Raw genomic sequence first — 16,886 nt, 5'->3', positions numbered from 1 at the left:
GAAGCCGTGCGAAGAGATGTCGTAAATGGGTCGTTTCGAGGAGCAGCGTCTCCGGAATCGAACAACAAAGAGCAGAAGAAGGTTAAAACACGTCCGTAACCGCGAACCGTAGCGTTTCTGCCCGTCGTGTTCCGAAAAACCGCCGAGAGGGTGGCAAAAGTCCGCTCTCCTCGACGAAAAGAAACGCGAGGGGCCGGTGCTCGATTCTCGTGGATCGTCTGGTAGACCGTCATCGTCGGGTCAAAGAGGATTTTCACCCCCCGTTTGGAAGATAGTTTAATAGTTCGCGTCTCGCGACCCCTAACAGTGAATAGCGGAGCGGCGAGCTGCGCCGAGCGGAACGGCGCGGGGTGCGTGTAACGGGGAGGATCGGGACCCGAGAGAAGGACGGGCTGCGCGCGGGGGCGTAAAGAGGGAGAAACGGCGAGGCCCGAGGGGGGGTGTTGGGAGGCGAGCGAACGGTTCGTCGTCGTGAAGGTTCGTCGCAGTTCGCGGGTGGTCGCGTGTGTGCGTTGCGCCGAGCACGCTCTCGCCGCCGCGCGGGGGCTATATATTGTGCGGGAATCGAGAGCGTCGAAACACGAACCGAGATCAGACTGACTTTACGAAAATCGATCGGCGCTCATCGTCGTCGGGTTAGCGACGCCTGCAAACCAGCGTGTGTCCATTCGGGAGCGCGGTTCCACGGCAGAAACGACCGCCGACGGCCGGTCTCTCACCCTCTCTCGGGGCCTCTCTCTCTCTGTCTCTCTATTCCCCTTTCTCTCCGTCGCGGTTACTCCTCTCTCTCTCTTTCTCTCTCTCTCTCTCTCACTCCTCCAAATGTCGAGGGTGGCCTGGTGTCCCCCGAAGCACAGGAACGTTCCTCCTTGCCCCGGCTCGAGCGTAGCAGGCTCTCGTTGGTGGTGCGGCGGTCGCGAGAAGGTGATCGAGTGAGCGGGTTTTCCTCGTCGGAGACGGTGTGCGTGGGTGCGCGAGTGCCGGACCGACCTTTGACTGGACTCGGATGGTCGTGAGGTCCGACGGGGGCTACCACGGAAAGTGAAAATCATCCTGGAAGAAGGCGGCCCTCGCGGCGGACGTCCTCGCGGAGCACGAGGAAGCACCCCTAACCGTGTCCTGCCCGCGATCGCCATTAAGGAACGGCACTCGGCGTTCGACAATAATCGAAATAGGAGAGACTGCACATGACCCAGTTGCTCTCGGAACCTTCCCCTCGGGCAACCGCGTTTTCTCTCCGTAAGTAGAATAAATCGAAATCGTGCGAACGCACGCTCTCGGCCAGCAGCACACGGCGGCAAGAGCTCAGAGCAGCAGCAGCAGTAGCAGCAGCATCGCCAGGCTAGGCAGACGAGAGAAAGGGGATCGAATTGATTCGGCCGAAGGTCGGTTCGCGAACGCATCGTCCGCGGATCGGTCCTCCGAAACGGGATCCTCGATGCAGGATCGGGAGGAAGCGGGCAACGGTTCGCTCGAAAGGTTCTTTCTGCGCCGGATTAATCGGTGAGCGTGTCCTGCGCCCTTTCCCTTGCCCCTCGCACGGGGGTATCCTACAGAGGACATCGCACGAGGAAGCGGCGGGAGGAGGTGGCGGAGGCGGCGGTGGAGGAGGAAGAGGAGAAGGAGGACGTCTACCTCTTGACGTGGAATGATAATAAAGGAGAGCCACAGGACAGGCCGGCGCGGGGCGACATTATGCAAGCAGTGGATTTGAACGGAACGAACTCACCCCTCAGACCATCCCCCTTTGGGATGGCAATTGGGGCGCTCGCCGGGGTCGCGATCAAGCTCGTCATCAGCGGGTACATACTCGCCGTGGTCGTCTACGTGAACGCCACCGGCAACTGGGGCAAGGACGATGACTTGGGTACGTTGGTCCCGGATAGATGATCCCCTCTGGCACACACGCGAAACAAACTCCCTGCCTAGGTAGCTTGTATACGCCATGGTCAGACACGTGTCTCGGCGAACACCACGCTCGGACAACCCGGACGCGAATACGTCGGTGGGTGAAAGATCGTTGCCCGACCGGCCAGATTCTACGCGGAGAAATAAGTCGATGGAAAGAGTATAACGTTATTTTTCATTCGAGACTGCGTTTTCGAAACATAAGTGACGATAGTATTCGATTCCTGTGACGATAGTATTATTTTTCTGTAATCTAGTTTCCCTCGAGAACGGAGCCTTGAATGAACAAAAAGAATGTTATTCCATTTCTTCGACTTATTTTTGGCATGCAGAATCGTCCCGTGGCCGATTGTGCCACGATTTTTCGGCCACCCTGTAGAGAGGGGACCGCTAATTATTGAGTAGCTTCCCTGCGACCGTTGTCTGATCAACGGCGGGCCTGCTCTACTTCCGTCGATAGCACGATTGCTCCACTTATGCTGATCGGATAACCTGCTTTTTTGGGGGAGGTAAACGAGTGTGCGCTCCGATTGCAAAGTATTTCTCTTGTAGATTCAGGGGACAGTGCTCGGACACGTGTCCGAGAGCGAAGTACATTTTCGTAATAGGTCGAGCAATCGGCATGTAAATATAAAGGGAGCGCTAATTGTCGAGTAACTTTCTAACCGAAAGCAAACCTTGTCTATTGCAATGAACGGTATATGCGATTGTGGCGATTGCGTCGTTCGCGTGTTTTTCTTTTTCGGTAACCGAACTTATGCTATTATACGTATACAGGGTGGCTGAAAAATCGTGATAGAACATGCAAAAATAAATCGAGAGAAAGGAATACATTTTCTTCCTTTAAGGCTCCGTTTTCGAGGAGAAATGGGTTGACAAAATAATGCTATTGCATAGAAATCAAGCGGCACGTCTGGTCATCGCATACCAATTCGACTTCTCGTCGTACTACGAGCCATACAAATCAGACGAATCTTTCAACTTGTTCTTCTCGAAAACGTAATTTTAAATTTAAAAAAAATGTTACTGTTTCTCTCGATTTATTTCTCCATGCAGAATCGTCCCCTGGTCGATTGTGCCACGATTTCTCACCAACTCTGTATTGCGAGGACATTTCTTCTTTAGGAAATTCAAAGGCGCCGGTCGGACACGTGTCGGACTGAGAAAAAAACTGCACGCTTGACGTGACGTCAGTGCTCTGCAAATAGCAAAGACGAAGCAATTATTGACCAACTTGCCTGCGAGGGGTGTCTGACTAAAGGTTAACTTTGCTGGCATAAGTTGAAAATATTCCGTAGGGCAGCGTGCGATTATCAGACTCTGCGCGTATTCGAAGCGTATACGCGTGTGCAAACTTCTGGAAAGCGAAAGAAACTGCATACTTAGTAAAAGTGTCTTACGCGTCAATAAAAAATAGCAGCAGAAAAAATGCGGACTAAATTGAAATGCTGTTAACGATATTAATTGGCTATGAATTTATCTTCGACTCTTTTCTACTGTCTATAAATTATACCAATTCTTATTTGACTGCTCTTAGTCCCGCATATTAATTTCCATAAAAATCAGTACGAAAATAGAATCGTTTCTTTTCTTTTCTTCTTTAATTTACTTATAAACGGGTTCAACCCTTTGACATGATGAAATACAGATCCGCCAGATCTATTTACGTTAAGCTATATTTCGTGCAAAATCTGTCTAACGTTTATCGAATAACAATGATTTACGTGTGATTTGCGAGCGCTAAATACGTCTTCTCGAGTAAACAAAGATATAAAATTATGGAACATCATTCTCAAGTAGATTCGATCGGTGCTGATCGGGCGCAGGTGCGTCGAACGGCGAAATGCGATCGGTCGAACGGAATGCAAACAATGCGTAATAGAAACTAATGTTCGAACCGTCGCTTAGCGTGCCTGTACGTCGGTCTGAGCAACGGCAGACCTTATCTACCGAGGGGAACGCGGATGCTAGCCGGGTCGAGGGGAATTAATCGTTTGTTGTTAAGTATTTCGTGTTCCTGATGATCACATACGTGCCTGACAAATGATTACGCCCTTTCCACTTGGATAGATACGGGCCTGCACGAAGCAGAGAGCCCCGTAGAACTAACGTCGACGCACACATCGGCCCCCGTAAGTAGCTTGTGCACGCATTGGTCAGACACCCGACCGAACTCTTCTCGGATTCGTAGCGCTAAAAACGGATCGACGTTTCTGCATGCGATCTTGATATTTTATGGGATCGGGGAAGGGGGTAAGGCGACCAGTCTTGTGTACACGTGTCCGACCGAACCACACGAACCAACCACTTAAATAACTGCGAGCCTATGTGGGTCAGCGGATAATTAACAATCGAAGAACGTTCGGAGAGCAAATTCTAAATATTCCACGGATATATTCGCTGGCCAGATTCCTGCGAGTGCGCGATCGCGGAAATACTGGGACATTGTCCGACCAAGCACATGCAACATCTACTTAAATAGACAGCGACATAGTTGTATCGGCCGGCAGCCGGACGATCGAAATGCATTTTGACGGTGGAACTCCGGCCGGCGGCGAGCCAAAGCAAACCATGTCAGATATTTCCATTTCAGTTATCGAAATCGCGGAAGCCCTTCTGTTTAACGATTATTCAACCCCGAGCGAAACGTAATATTTTTCGTTTAATCCAATGGAACGTAATACTGCTGCGTTTTATTTTCGATTCGGCTAAACTAATTATGAAACAAATGGAACTGGCTGCGAATGATTTCCGTTTCTGCGCGTGGAAATGTGAACCCGCACGAGATGCTGCACGGACGATCGAGTTATAATATTTTTCGCGTTCGAATGATTATTCCGAGAAACAATGGAGACGTCGGAATTCTGCCGTTGATTCAGGCCCGTCGCGAAAGTACCATCGCAAAGGGTTATACGCTTGCTTCGGCGAATAACTACCCCGCCGCAATATCCACGACGAGAACGTCTCAAAATTCATGAACGTAACTCGGACACTAATAAATAAGTTCAGAAAGTTTCGCAGAACCAGATCGCACGGTTCACCGTGAACAAATTCGTTCACTTCCCGTGATCATGAATTTCGTTGTTCCAGTCGCAACATTCGAAGTCAGTGCCGTTCTGGGGAGTACCGCTAGTTTGCCTTGTGACATTAAGCCGTCCACGCGAGAGGATCGCGTATACATGGTGCTTTGGTTCCGCGATGACGCGGTGAAACCGATCTACAGGTAAAAAAAATCGGGAGCACACGGCGTCGGTCCGCGGCCGGCGAACATTGAAAAGGTCCGCTGGTTTCCAGCTTCGACGTGCGGGGAAGGGCGTTCAACGAAGCCCTGAACTGGTCGAACAGCACCGTGGTCGGGCCGAGGGCGTACTTCATGACCGTCACGAAGCCGGCCACCCTTTCCCTGAAAGCGGTCCAGCTGGATGACGAAGGGATCTACCGATGCCGGGTGGACTTCAAGAACTCGCCGACGAAGAACTATCAAGTGAATCTCACTGTGATCGGTATCGGAACTTTTCCCTTCTCTCCGCTTTGTATACCTTTTAAAGGGCGATCGTTTATCCTAAGATCGAGCCGGGACGGGGAATCGACGTGTTTCATTCGTCTCGTATTGGTTTGCAGTTCCGCCGCACCAGCTTCTAATTTACAACAGCTCCGGGGCGGTGGTGGAGAACACCGTGGGACCGTCGCAAGTCGGCGTCGAGTTCAAACTGTCCTGCGAAGTCAGAGGAGGTGATCTATCAACCTTTTTTTTTTCCTCGGTCCCGTACGGATAAGGAGAGGCTACTTTGGAACTCGGTTTTCAACTATCTTCTCGGGATCTTTTTACCGTCGGGAAGCTTCTGTCGCGGCAACCCGACTCGAACTCTTTCAATCATTCTTTACCGCGATTCGCGAATTTCTTCGCGATGGGAAGATCGGAATCGTGCTCTTTCTTAACGCTGAATCTACGAAGCCAGTCAGAACGACCAGTTTCACGTTTTGTACTTTAAAGTTGCTGCAACTGTGAAGGCTCTTTCATGGGAAATAATCGAATCAATTTCTTAATCGAAGAAATCATTGCAATCGAAACGGTGGAAAGTTTAAATAAATTCAGTCTTGGTATTCTGGCATTGAGCAACGCACATTCATCGCTTTTAACCCTTTACACTCGAGACTATTTTAACGCGAGAATGAAGACCTACAGTATTTCCATTTGCTATGATTGTTTTTATTTAATACATATGAAATGGAATTTAAATAAAAGTAGTATAAGCTATTTACTTATACTCTATAAGTTATTCTATATTTATTTATTTATTTATTTATTTATTTACTTATATGTACTATAAGTTATTATATATATATTTGCTTACACTGTAAGTTATTGCTTCTATTATTTGACGATGTATCAAAATTTTAATAACGTGGAAATTCTTTTGGAAATAGTGTAGCAATTTTTAGCGTCGCCTCAGAGTCGCCGCTCGAGCGCAAAGGGTTAATGCTCGGTAGGTTTAGCGTTAATGATTCACTAGATCCGCGACGAATGATATTTCGCTGGGAGACTTTTGTGAATAGTTTTCTCGCGTGTTCAGGCAAACCGACGCCGGTGGTCAGCTGGCTGGTCAACGAGAAGGAAGTGGACAGCATCTCAGAGGAAACCGAAGGGAACATAGTGGTCAGCAAGTTGAGGATACCCCAGCTGAGGAGGGAGCACAGGAACACCACGTACAAATGCAGGGCTTCGAACACGAATCTTATACCTCCGTTGGAAAAAACGGTCCTCTTGGAAGTCCTTCGTAAGTGCGGAAAACCTTTGAATACTAAAGACAAAGAGAAAGGACCCTTTCAGGGTCCAAATGCATTGCCGAAGTTAACGCGATAATTCCTAGGCTAAGCCTACGTCACTATTGCCCATATGAGCCGTGTCGTATCGATCAAAATGGCCGGTTTCACGATTGTTCTTTTAAAATCGTTGAAATTACCAAGATATTTCCGCGAGAAATCGATGAATAAATTTTCTAACTCAATCACACGTTATAATGTCCGAATAGTCCGAGTAAATTGATTCTTGTACGGTAAGTTCTCCCCAATTGTCCCTCAGCTTGTAAATCAAAATGGACAACTTGGGAAGAGGGAATACGATTATTCGAGCGTTCTGGCTCGTTTTTATAGTCATCGATTATCAATAACTATAAAAACGAGCCGCAACGCTCGAATAATCGTATCTCCTCTGCTTTATTATTATTTATTTATTTTATTATTAATTTACTATACAATAAATTCTCTCTAATTGACGCTCAACTTGGAAACAAGAATGGACCATTTGGAAAGAGGAGGGACAATTTTTCCAGTCTTGCGGCTCGTTTTTATAGTTGTTGATAATCGATAACTATAAAAGCGAGCCGCAAGGCTCGAGTAATCGTATCTCCTCTTCCCAATTTGTCCATTTTTGTGTACAAGCTGAGCGCCAATTAGGAAGAATTTACATTGAAATACATTTGAGCCGTTTATTTTGAAAGTGGCACAAGTCGCTTTGTTTTTAAGTCGATATATTTATGGGTTTGCGTTTTAACACCGTTTAAAAATATGGACGCTAACTTACTTGTATTTGTCATCTCAGAATACTGATATTTTTCTCACTATAAATAATTTCGTATAAACATTATGCCACTTATTATTATGCCACTTTAAAAATAAACGGCTCATATGTTGGTCACATATGGGTAACTTTAATTTTCCACCAGTTCTCGAAATTCATTTCGACTGCAAAACATTCGAACGAACTGAATTTTACTAGAATATTCAAAATGCGCGAAACAGTCAAAATACTGGCCACTATGATAAATTTCAACTCTGTAGTTTCATTAACCCTTAACTGCTATACTATTACAAATTACGTAACCGCTATTAGCGTTCTCGCAAATTTTGTTTACGTTCATTGCGTTATTATCGGCATAAAAGTGTCGAGTGAAAAATCAAAATCAACTGTTCTTACTTCGCACATGAATAACGAAGGGGTCCAAGCTATTAAAAGCGTTCCTTTCTTTACAATTTTTCATAGAATTATGAATAAGAATTATGACTAAGTATTATGAATAAGAACTATGATTAAGAATTATGAATAAGCATTATATGAATAAGAATGACTAAGAATTATGAATAAGAATGAATAAGTAATCACAAGTAAGAATGATTAAGTAATTATCGGTAACGATCTCATAGACCAGCTATAGTGGTTAAGAGTTAATTAAATCACTTCGATTTTACGGGACCTTCTGAGATCGATTCTCGACGCTTAACGTGTTAAAAGATCGTCTGCCTGTTCTTCTGCGAACGAAAGAGAAATCTTTACTAAAAGATTGACGATTTCAGTGAAGCCATTGTCGGTGAAGATCCTGTCGAAGCCGGCGATCCTCGAAACAAATAAGAACTACTCGATCGCCTGCGAGACCACCGGATCGCATCCTCGAGCTCGAATCACGTGGTTGGAGGGAGACAACGTTTACCAGAACGGCAAAGTAAATAGCACACGACGAGGTTCAGAGAGATCCTGGACTATTTCTCGGCATCCTTAAATAACTCTCTGTCCACGCAGGTACTCGACGGCGGTAACATCTCGGTGGTCCAAAGCACGTTGGAATTCTCGCCGGTCCCGGACGACCACGGGAAGATCCTGAAATGCCGGGGGGAGAACCCGGCACTAACCGACGCGTACTTAGAAGACTTCTTTCAATTAAACGTAGCTTGTGAGTGCTATTAATTAATATCGCGTTCGCCTCGGTATTAATGTATGGAAATTGTCGACAGAGGGAAGTAGAACGCTTCGGTTTGATTTGACCGTTTCTAATAGAGCTGCGAACGATCTTCGAAACGGTCGCGTTTAACGTATCGATTTGAAACGTTTGTTCAGAATTTTCAATATTTGTTGCTAACTCGAGGGTATACCGTGCTGTTATCGACCTTTGGACGGCGGACATTTTTCAGCATTTATGGCAACCACGGCTGGATACGTTCGAATCATTTATTTTCGTTTGCATATTGTTAAAACCTCTTTGTATTAATTAATTTTTGTATTAATTATTTGTATTGTTTGTATATTGTTTAATCCTTTTATTAGTTTCAGTATTGATACTTTAATGGTATTAATACTCAATGGTATAATAATACTCGATTAACTGGTATTGATACTCAAATTTAAAATACTTCGTGTAAATTCACGTGAAATAATTCAATAAAACAATAATTACCTACAATCAAAGACGCAGCGACGAAATACGAAGACAATAGCAATATCCACACTTGTTTACGTTCATCGATCATCGATTCAATTGCGATGGTGAAACAGTTTCATACGAATAAAAATTGTCCAAGACGGTCGTGAGAAACATAAACAAAACAGAAGCAAATTGTTTCCTCGAATCATTTGGATAAAGCGAAAACTGTGACTGTATCGCTAAATTCTTGTTACGACTTCGCAAATTTCATATTTCAGCTACACACGTTTTTGCCATAAATGCATAAAATCCGCGGTCTAATGACGGCACAGCGTGTCCTCGAGCTAGCACGTGATCGGAAGATCGTTCTAACTGTATCCGATGCTTAGTTCCACCGAAAGTACAATTACACCTGGGCAACACGCTGAACGCGGAGAAGATCAAAGAGGGGGACGACGTCTACTTCGAGTGCAAGATCTGGGCCAACCCGCAACACCATAAGATCACATGGAGGCATAACGTGAGCAAGCACACGCGGTTCCAGTGAGCAAGTAGCGAATTAAAAGGGCATACGGTTTAATACGGTTAATTAATTATTCGTAGGACGGCGAGTTGACGCAAAACAACTCGGCCGGAATAATCATGAGCACTCAGAGCCTGGTGCTGCAGAAGATCGGCAGAGACAATGCGGGCAACTATACTTGTCGCGCAAGCAATGTTCGCGGAGAGACGACGAGTCCTGCGGTTACTTTGCGAGTACAGTGTAAGCGCTCCTTTACTAATTAAATCGAATTACAAGCGGAGGATCTCCGTTCGCGTTCGTAGCTTTAGCAAAAAAGATCTTGGAAAATTTCCATTGCAACGATAATCGAGAAGACTTGCCACTTCGAACAAACGCTGGCATCAAAATTCTGCAGAATCGCAACCACGTACACGGTGCTCTATGCGTGCAGAAACAGCGTTCGCGATTTTATCGTGGAAATTGATCGAATTAGAGATGACGATGTCCGAAATCGATGCGACGGAGTTCAAGTTGTTTCTCCTTTGTTCGAACGAATATAGTTGCCCCAGTGTGCAAAGCGAAAGAGATATCGGTGATCGGCGCCTCGCTGGAGGAGTCCGTGAAAGTCCGTTGCGAGGTGGACGCAGATCCGAACGAGGTTGAGTTCGTCTGGGAGTTCAATAACAGCGGAGAGAACTTCGAGGTCGCGCCAGCGAAGTTCGACGGCAATAATGGGACAATGAGCGAGTTGGTGTACACGCCGGTGTCGGAGAGGGACTACGGTGCTCTAACTTGTTGGGGTAGAAACATGATCGGGAAACAGGAGGCGCCTTGCATCTATCAAATCATTCCTGCGGGTGAGCAACGGCTGCGATTCAGCCGTGCGGACTGCGGATATTCGTTCGGATCGTTGTCGATCGTGACGTAAAATAGCAAAAGACCAACCTCACGGAGGATTAAGATGGCTTCGATTAAGCCCGAATTAAAACTGTCCGTGAAAAACCACGATTTCAGGATTGACTTCTTCCGGAAATAAAAAACTGCCGCGAGTGTCTGATTTGCCAATATTTAAATGAATTTGTCCAGGCAGCGAAGTAGATGCTATCAGATTGAAATATTTCTGGATAAATAGATCAATTCGCCTGCTTCGATGTATAAGATCTTTCGAGTACCTTGTTCGATCAAAATGTGTCGATAGTCTTCGATCCATACACCTTATATCGCGATATTTCAGAAATTGGCAATTAATTAATCGTCTTTTGGCATTGTATCCGCAGTCTGATCACGAAACTATTTAGTATCGTTCGATCGATTACCTTGACTCCTTCCGGAAATAGAAAAACTGCCGCGAGTGACTGATTTGCCAATATTTAAATGAATTTGTCCAGGCAGCGAAGTAGATGCTATCAGATTGAAATATTTCTGGATAAATAGATCAATTCGCCTGTTTCGATGTACAAGATCTTTCGAGTACCTTGTTCGATCAAAATGTGTCGATAGTCTTCGATCCATACACCTTATATCGCGATATTTCAGAAATTGGCAATTAATTAATCGTCTTTTGGCATCGTATCCGCAGTCTGATCACAAAACTATTTAGTATCGTTCGATCGATTACCTTGTAACGTACTGTTCGCACACAGTGAAACCGAATCCGCTGAACAACTGCACGATAAAGGCTTCGCTGAACCAAAGTTCCGAGATCCTGGAGGTCGAGTGCGTGCCAGGATACGACGGCGGCCTCAGGCAAGAGTTCCGATTAGAAGCTTACGAGGTGGTCACGGGAAATCTGCGAGTGAACGCTTCCAGCATTTCTGCGGACGTGCCGTTATTTCGTATCGCCGTGGCGGACCTGCTTCCAGCCACCCATTTCTACCTTGTCACGTACGCCGTGAACGCTAAAGGAAAAAGCGAAGTCAGTCTGCTCGAAGATATAATGCTGAGGGACTCTGAGAAGCACACAGGTTAGTCCTTACCGTTCAATAATACGTTCTATTCGCGTCGATTGTAATTCCGACAGTCTGGTAAGTCTCCCCAGTTTTCACTGTCGAGGGCACCCCGATGTCTGATGTGCACGCCGATTTTGATTAAAACTTTTGCACCTAGATGTACCCTAGAATTCAACCGTATTTCTTTTTGCGCCTGTTTTTGATTTTAAGGGAGAAATCAACCCTCTTATTCGAACTGCTTCTTCTACGCAAGAGTTTCTAAATCGCAAACAACAAGCCAAAAATTGTTCGAATGAATGTTATATCGCATTTCTGAGTCCGCGAAGTGTGAAATTTTGTTGAAGAACTCATGTTTTTCTCGCCTTCGCAAAAGTTAAGGCAAAAGAGGACACGAACGGAATGCAGTTAAATCCTTAGGTAGGTCTAACGAACACTTATGCAAAGCGTCGTCATTATCAGCGTGCATCAGTCGTCACCGGGTCTCCTTTGTAAGAACTGGACCAAGTTGAAAGGTCGTTGACCGTTTGCAGTCTGAACATTTAACAACAACAGAGGTCAACAATAAAATACTGTGCACAGAAGAATGAACGATAAGCAGGTCGGTAAGCATTGACCAAAGACGATCGTTTCTGTCTCCAGACAGCGGAATCAGCATGGTGCCTCTAATCCTGCTTCTGATCGGCTGTTTGATGGCGTTCGTCGTCACCGTGGTCTCGGTGCTCCTGATGATGTACCGACGAAGAAGCGCGATGAGCATCACCTCCCCGGTGCTGATCGAGCCGTACATGAAACAGCCGATAATCACGCCGCCGGACTCGAGGAACAACTCGATGCTCGACGTTACACACGGCGATCACACCTACTTCGTCGAGTACACGTTGAAACAGGTGACGGATTACGCGCTCAACAATCAACCGGACATCATCCAGTCGCCTCAAGGTATACATCTGCTCCGTCGCCGTGACACGCTGCGCAACCGATATTGACTAATGCTGGTAGTTGTTTCAGACCAGGAGAAGATTAAACGGGAGCCGCAACTATTTCTACCTGTGAGACCGGACACCCTATTCGCGTCGTACGACATCCACAAACAGGGGCTTCAGACGAACAGATGCAGCGTAAGTTGTCGCGTGTCGAAATATTTTTCATAATACATTGTTATTATATGTTATATTATTTTCGGATATTATTCGAGCCTTGCGGCTCGCGTTTTCATGGTTACCGATTGGCCAACAACTATAAAAACGAGAGGCAAGGCTCAAATTATTCGCAAGGCTCGAATAATCGCATTTATTCTGCCTAAATTGTCTACTTTTCGTGGGCAATCTGAGCGCGAATTAGAGAGAATTTACTATACCTCGTTAGCAATCGCTAAACAGTTTGGATAAAAGAAATGCTTAAACAAGTAGGGTTGCCGATGGCAACAGAATATGTTCGAAGTCCTCCCAAGGTCACCGAAGCGCTTTCGGTGCCGGTGCACAATGTCGTGACGTTCACCAAATTTTCTGGTTGCAGTTGAACCCGTTCTCTGCGAAATCCTGGGAGCCCATAAGCTTCAAAACTGACCGTACCCTGATGAAGGAGATCATTATCGCCAACTCTATACCTGGTCCAGAAAGTTGCGTGTAAAGTGAGCCACGCGTAATGAAAAAAAAAACACGAGCAAACATATCAGAAGGACCGATCTCGAAGCCTAAAAAACAATCGTACGTTAATCGTCGCCGGTGCAAGGTGAACGGGAAGAACTTAACGAACTGCAACTGGTCCTATCCGGATCCCGCGATCGGTGAACGCTACGGATTACCGGCAACGACCTAGGAATCATCAAGGCGACTAGTTGCATACTAACTAAACGCTACACATGGTGTATTATTCCAAGTTTAATATATTTTGTGTCAAGTCTTAGAACGTTCACTTATTTCGCATGTCGAACTTCCCATTTGGACGCGACCATAATCGACCGTATAATGACCGAACTGCGGATTTTATATATTTACAGGAAAATTCAGTTAGTGAATTTATTATATATATATATTTTAATATATATATATATTTCCATGCAAAGCATGGAAAGAATTTACGAATGCTGTTACGTCCTCGGATTTAATTTTACATAAAGATCCGCAGCCCGATAACATGAATGTCTTTAGTCAACCCTCGTACGTTCCTCGAATGAACATTCGTCTATTCTCTATTTTCAGATTCTGTACAGAATTCTGCATCTGTTTAATTCTGCTGTGATTTTACGGATTTGTTTAAAGTATATAATTATGAATAAAATATAATTTCCAATCGGAAATGGATGAGAACCAATGTACAAGGGTTAAAATAACGTGTGTTTAGCGGGCGTGTACCGGAAGGACATGACGCACGGCTGACCCCTGTTACAGAGGTAGCCGCGAAAGAAATATAAATGAATAATAAACATAATCGCAAGAATGGCAATGATCAGAAGAATTATATTGCGTAAGCGCCGACGCGAGTTTCCTGAAGGCTGCACAAAAGTGTTTTGATTAGCCGTTGGTTCGCTTGAGGAACTGTCGTACGGCGTTACGCTTAGTTTGGTCTCGTCTGGTTCTGACTTCACCTTCCTGAACAAAAAGAACTTGGGACTCTTCTTTTCCAACGGGAATGCTACATGCGATTCCGCCGTAGAAGTGCTCGTGCGCTGGTGAATAAAAGGGCTGTTTCAACCTTTCAACAATTAATTGAAAATTACACTCTCGTGTCGCATTATTTCACTTGGCTCTCTTGGGATTCCCGCATCTGCTCGCGTACCAGCCGAATCAGTTTGCATTTCAGGTGTCTCAGGTTATTGATAAAATCGTCTTTCTCGTCCTGCTCGTGCAGAAACGTGTCCAAAGCCTCTGTATCACACGTGCTCTCGTCGCAAATCATTGTCTTTTGGTGCTTGAAAAATGAAAGATTTTATTTTTAGTCTACCGAAGCTATTTATAAATAAAATGGAATTTTATTTACTCTTTAAGTAAACTTATAAAATGAACTTAGAAGTATAATATCTTAATTAATCAGTTTAATATTCATTTTGAAATTTTATATAAATATCCTACTACTAAATAAATTTAAACAGGGCAATCTTAATAGTTCACTTAAAGAATAACTTCTACTTCTGTTAATTTACTTATAAAAATATGAGTATACATGGAATTCCGCAATCTATTGGTCACAGTTACGTACAATTTTTCTGCAGCAAAAGAAAAGATCAGACAGAATCGGTACAATCGAAAAGCTTAAGAAAAACAAAGACTGAACTACTAACCTACTCTGACACCACATCAAAATTCTTCCTATTTGTAATTGCTCCATATAAATTTTCAAGTGTAACAACACATATTTTAATACTTAATAAGTAACCTCTAGTACAGAAATGCTCGGCCGGTGTTTAAGGAGCAATGGAAATGTCATGCATTGTATTCCATCATACATAGAAGATAATATGAAAGTCTGTAGCAAATTGCCTTTTATAATTTCGATTAGGTAGCATACGGCTGTTTTTTTACAGATTACAATGAATACAGTTTCACCTCCTTCCCTCTTATTTCGGCTGTTGAAACATGGAGGCAACCCTCGGCTCTCAAAATCAAAATGCCCTAGTTCTAAAAAACAGGAAAAGTTGCAGAACGAACTGAAAAATTCGAAGAAGGAGCAAATGAGACAAGAAGTATTGGAAAGTGCAGTTGATTTAGATTGTCCATGGTGTAAGAAGAAACGATAATGAAGTGAAAAATACTTAGCTCGCTTTTAATTTGACATCGGTCTTAATAATTATTCATCAGTATATACATCAATTTTTATAATCCAGTAGAAAGTATACTTAATTGAAATTGTTAAATGCTTATAGCATTGTAAAAAATTGGGACTATACTAAATACACACTTAAACCTAAGCTCTTAATATACACTATCCTATATTTTCTCATAAGATTTTGCTAGTTAACCTTTGGCTTCTTTTCTGGTGGGGGTTTCATATCTTTCTTCTCGACTTTCACTTCTTGCTTGATCTCTATGGCTGTAAATGGAAAAAAATATATTAATTCCACAATTGTCACTTGGTTAACGAGTGTTTTTGATTTTAAGAAAACATACAAGATTCTATAGGTTGATGTACAGGCTTTGGTGCAGGTAATGGGAATTTCCGAATGAGCTCAGCTAGTAGCATGTCCACTCTTTGGCGTTGGAACAGTGAACTAGGTTCCTCACGAACGGGAGTTTCTTTTTTTGCTGCCAGTGCTTTGCCATTTTTGAAATCCCAATAGTATCCTTTACTAGGATGATATCGAGAACATGAGCTAGCTTCTTCAAAAGCAGATTGCAGATGATGCACTGTGGATAACTGCAAAACATTATTTATGATTGAGAAACACATTCATAAATTTATCAATTTGTTATATTTATTATTAAATGAAAAATACCAATCTGGAGCTGACAACAGATGCTAAATCAGGTGCTTGATACACAACACCTGCTATAATATAGTAGTCGGCAAGTGGTGCTGCTACAGTGGGAGAATGTCGATGTTGTTTTCTAATAACGTACAAAATGGGTTCTTGAACATGTAAAAGAATGTATTCTAGTCCTGTCATATTTCTGAAATTCAATAATCAATTATTAACTTTGCCATTACGTATATAATATTTTAGTACTATAATCTGGCAATTACTCACTGTAATTGCTCAGGACTGGCACGTTGCATTTTAACGGTTTCATTATTGCATGTTCTGTCATAAAATGGATTACTTCTTTCAGAAAAGTAATCCATTATGTTGTTTGGGTTTAACACAGGAATCCACGCACTATCATGCCAAGAAAGTCCCAAAGGATTTTCTGTCAATTTAACAAAACCGAAAAGTAGAGGTTATATTAGAAAAAATAGTTTTCATAACATTAATAAAGTTATTATAATTCTCTAATTAAAATTCGTAGAATATTACCTGTCACAGGAGCCCTCCCCGATAACATTTTTGTTTCGAACAGTGTCAGTACAACAAATATTTAAATATCCGCTTTATTTACTCGCCAAGGTAAAATTGTTGATGCAGGTTATGTTTGATATTTTGTATTAATATCAGTGGAACTTAATAGAAATATTAATTATATTATATTATTAGTTATAAATACATTCTACGTAAATAATTGGAATGTTATTGTACTTCGTTTCGACTCTAACAATATTATTACTGAGCGACTGAGCAGTACAAATAAACCTGCATTTCTTCCGAGACAGTCAGTGGTTCTCAATGATCTAAAGATACACTATCACTTAGAAGCATCAATGTTTATATCTCTCAATAAGAAAAATATGATAAAAATA

The 16,886-nt window shown here is 43.6% G+C and overlaps 2 protein-coding genes and 1 long non-coding RNA gene across 4 annotated transcripts; 2 read left to right on the top strand and 1 right to left on the bottom strand.

The window, feature by feature from the left end:
* The first annotated feature begins 470 nt into the window (after nt 1-470).
* Nucleotides 471-13,463, top strand: side-III (sidestep III). Of its 2 annotated transcripts, none has more exons than XM_033468421.2 (14): nt 471-1,867; nt 4,999-5,131; nt 5,203-5,411; nt 5,530-5,640; nt 6,483-6,686; nt 8,263-8,408; nt 8,486-8,636; nt 9,494-9,624; nt 9,708-9,867; nt 10,167-10,463; nt 11,250-11,570; nt 12,195-12,494; nt 12,564-12,673; nt 13,071-13,463. In XM_033468421.2, exons 1-14 carry the CDS (start codon nt 1,696-1,698, stop codon nt 13,182-13,184), a joined length of 2,559 nt encoding a protein of 852 aa, XP_033324312.1. In that variant the 5' UTR covers nt 471-1,695; the 3' UTR covers nt 13,185-13,463. The 2 variants fall into 2 exon arrangements, with proteins under 2 accessions (XP_033324312.1, XP_033324310.1); XM_033468419.2 differs by having other exon boundaries at nt 472-1,867; nt 12,555-12,673.
* Nucleotides 13,464-14,371: 908 nt separating this feature from the next.
* On the top strand, nt 14,372-15,462 carry LOC117219341 (uncharacterized). Its single transcript, XR_004489994.2, has 2 exons — nt 14,372-15,018; nt 15,079-15,462. It is a non-coding gene; the product is annotated as an uncharacterized LOC117219341 (long non-coding RNA).
* MED6 (mediator complex subunit 6) lies at nt 15,292-16,851 on the bottom strand. The gene is made up of 5 exons (XM_033468423.2): nt 16,507-16,851; nt 16,240-16,399; nt 15,988-16,162; nt 15,662-15,908; nt 15,292-15,584 (listed from the first exon to the last, which is right to left on the bottom strand). Exons 1-5 carry the CDS (start codon nt 16,532-16,534, stop codon nt 15,505-15,507), a joined length of 690 nt encoding a protein of 229 aa, XP_033324314.1. The 5' UTR covers nt 16,535-16,851; the 3' UTR covers nt 15,292-15,504.
* Between the last annotated feature and the right edge of the window lie 35 nt (nt 16,852-16,886).

The sequence above is a fragment of the Megalopta genalis genome, chromosome 2, assembly GCF_051020955.1.
Source record: "Megalopta genalis isolate 19385.01 chromosome 2, iyMegGena1_principal, whole genome shotgun sequence".
Taxonomy (NCBI): Eukaryota; Metazoa; Arthropoda; class Insecta; order Hymenoptera; family Halictidae; genus Megalopta; species Megalopta genalis.
This window is presented reverse-complemented; position numbering and strand designations above follow the sequence as displayed.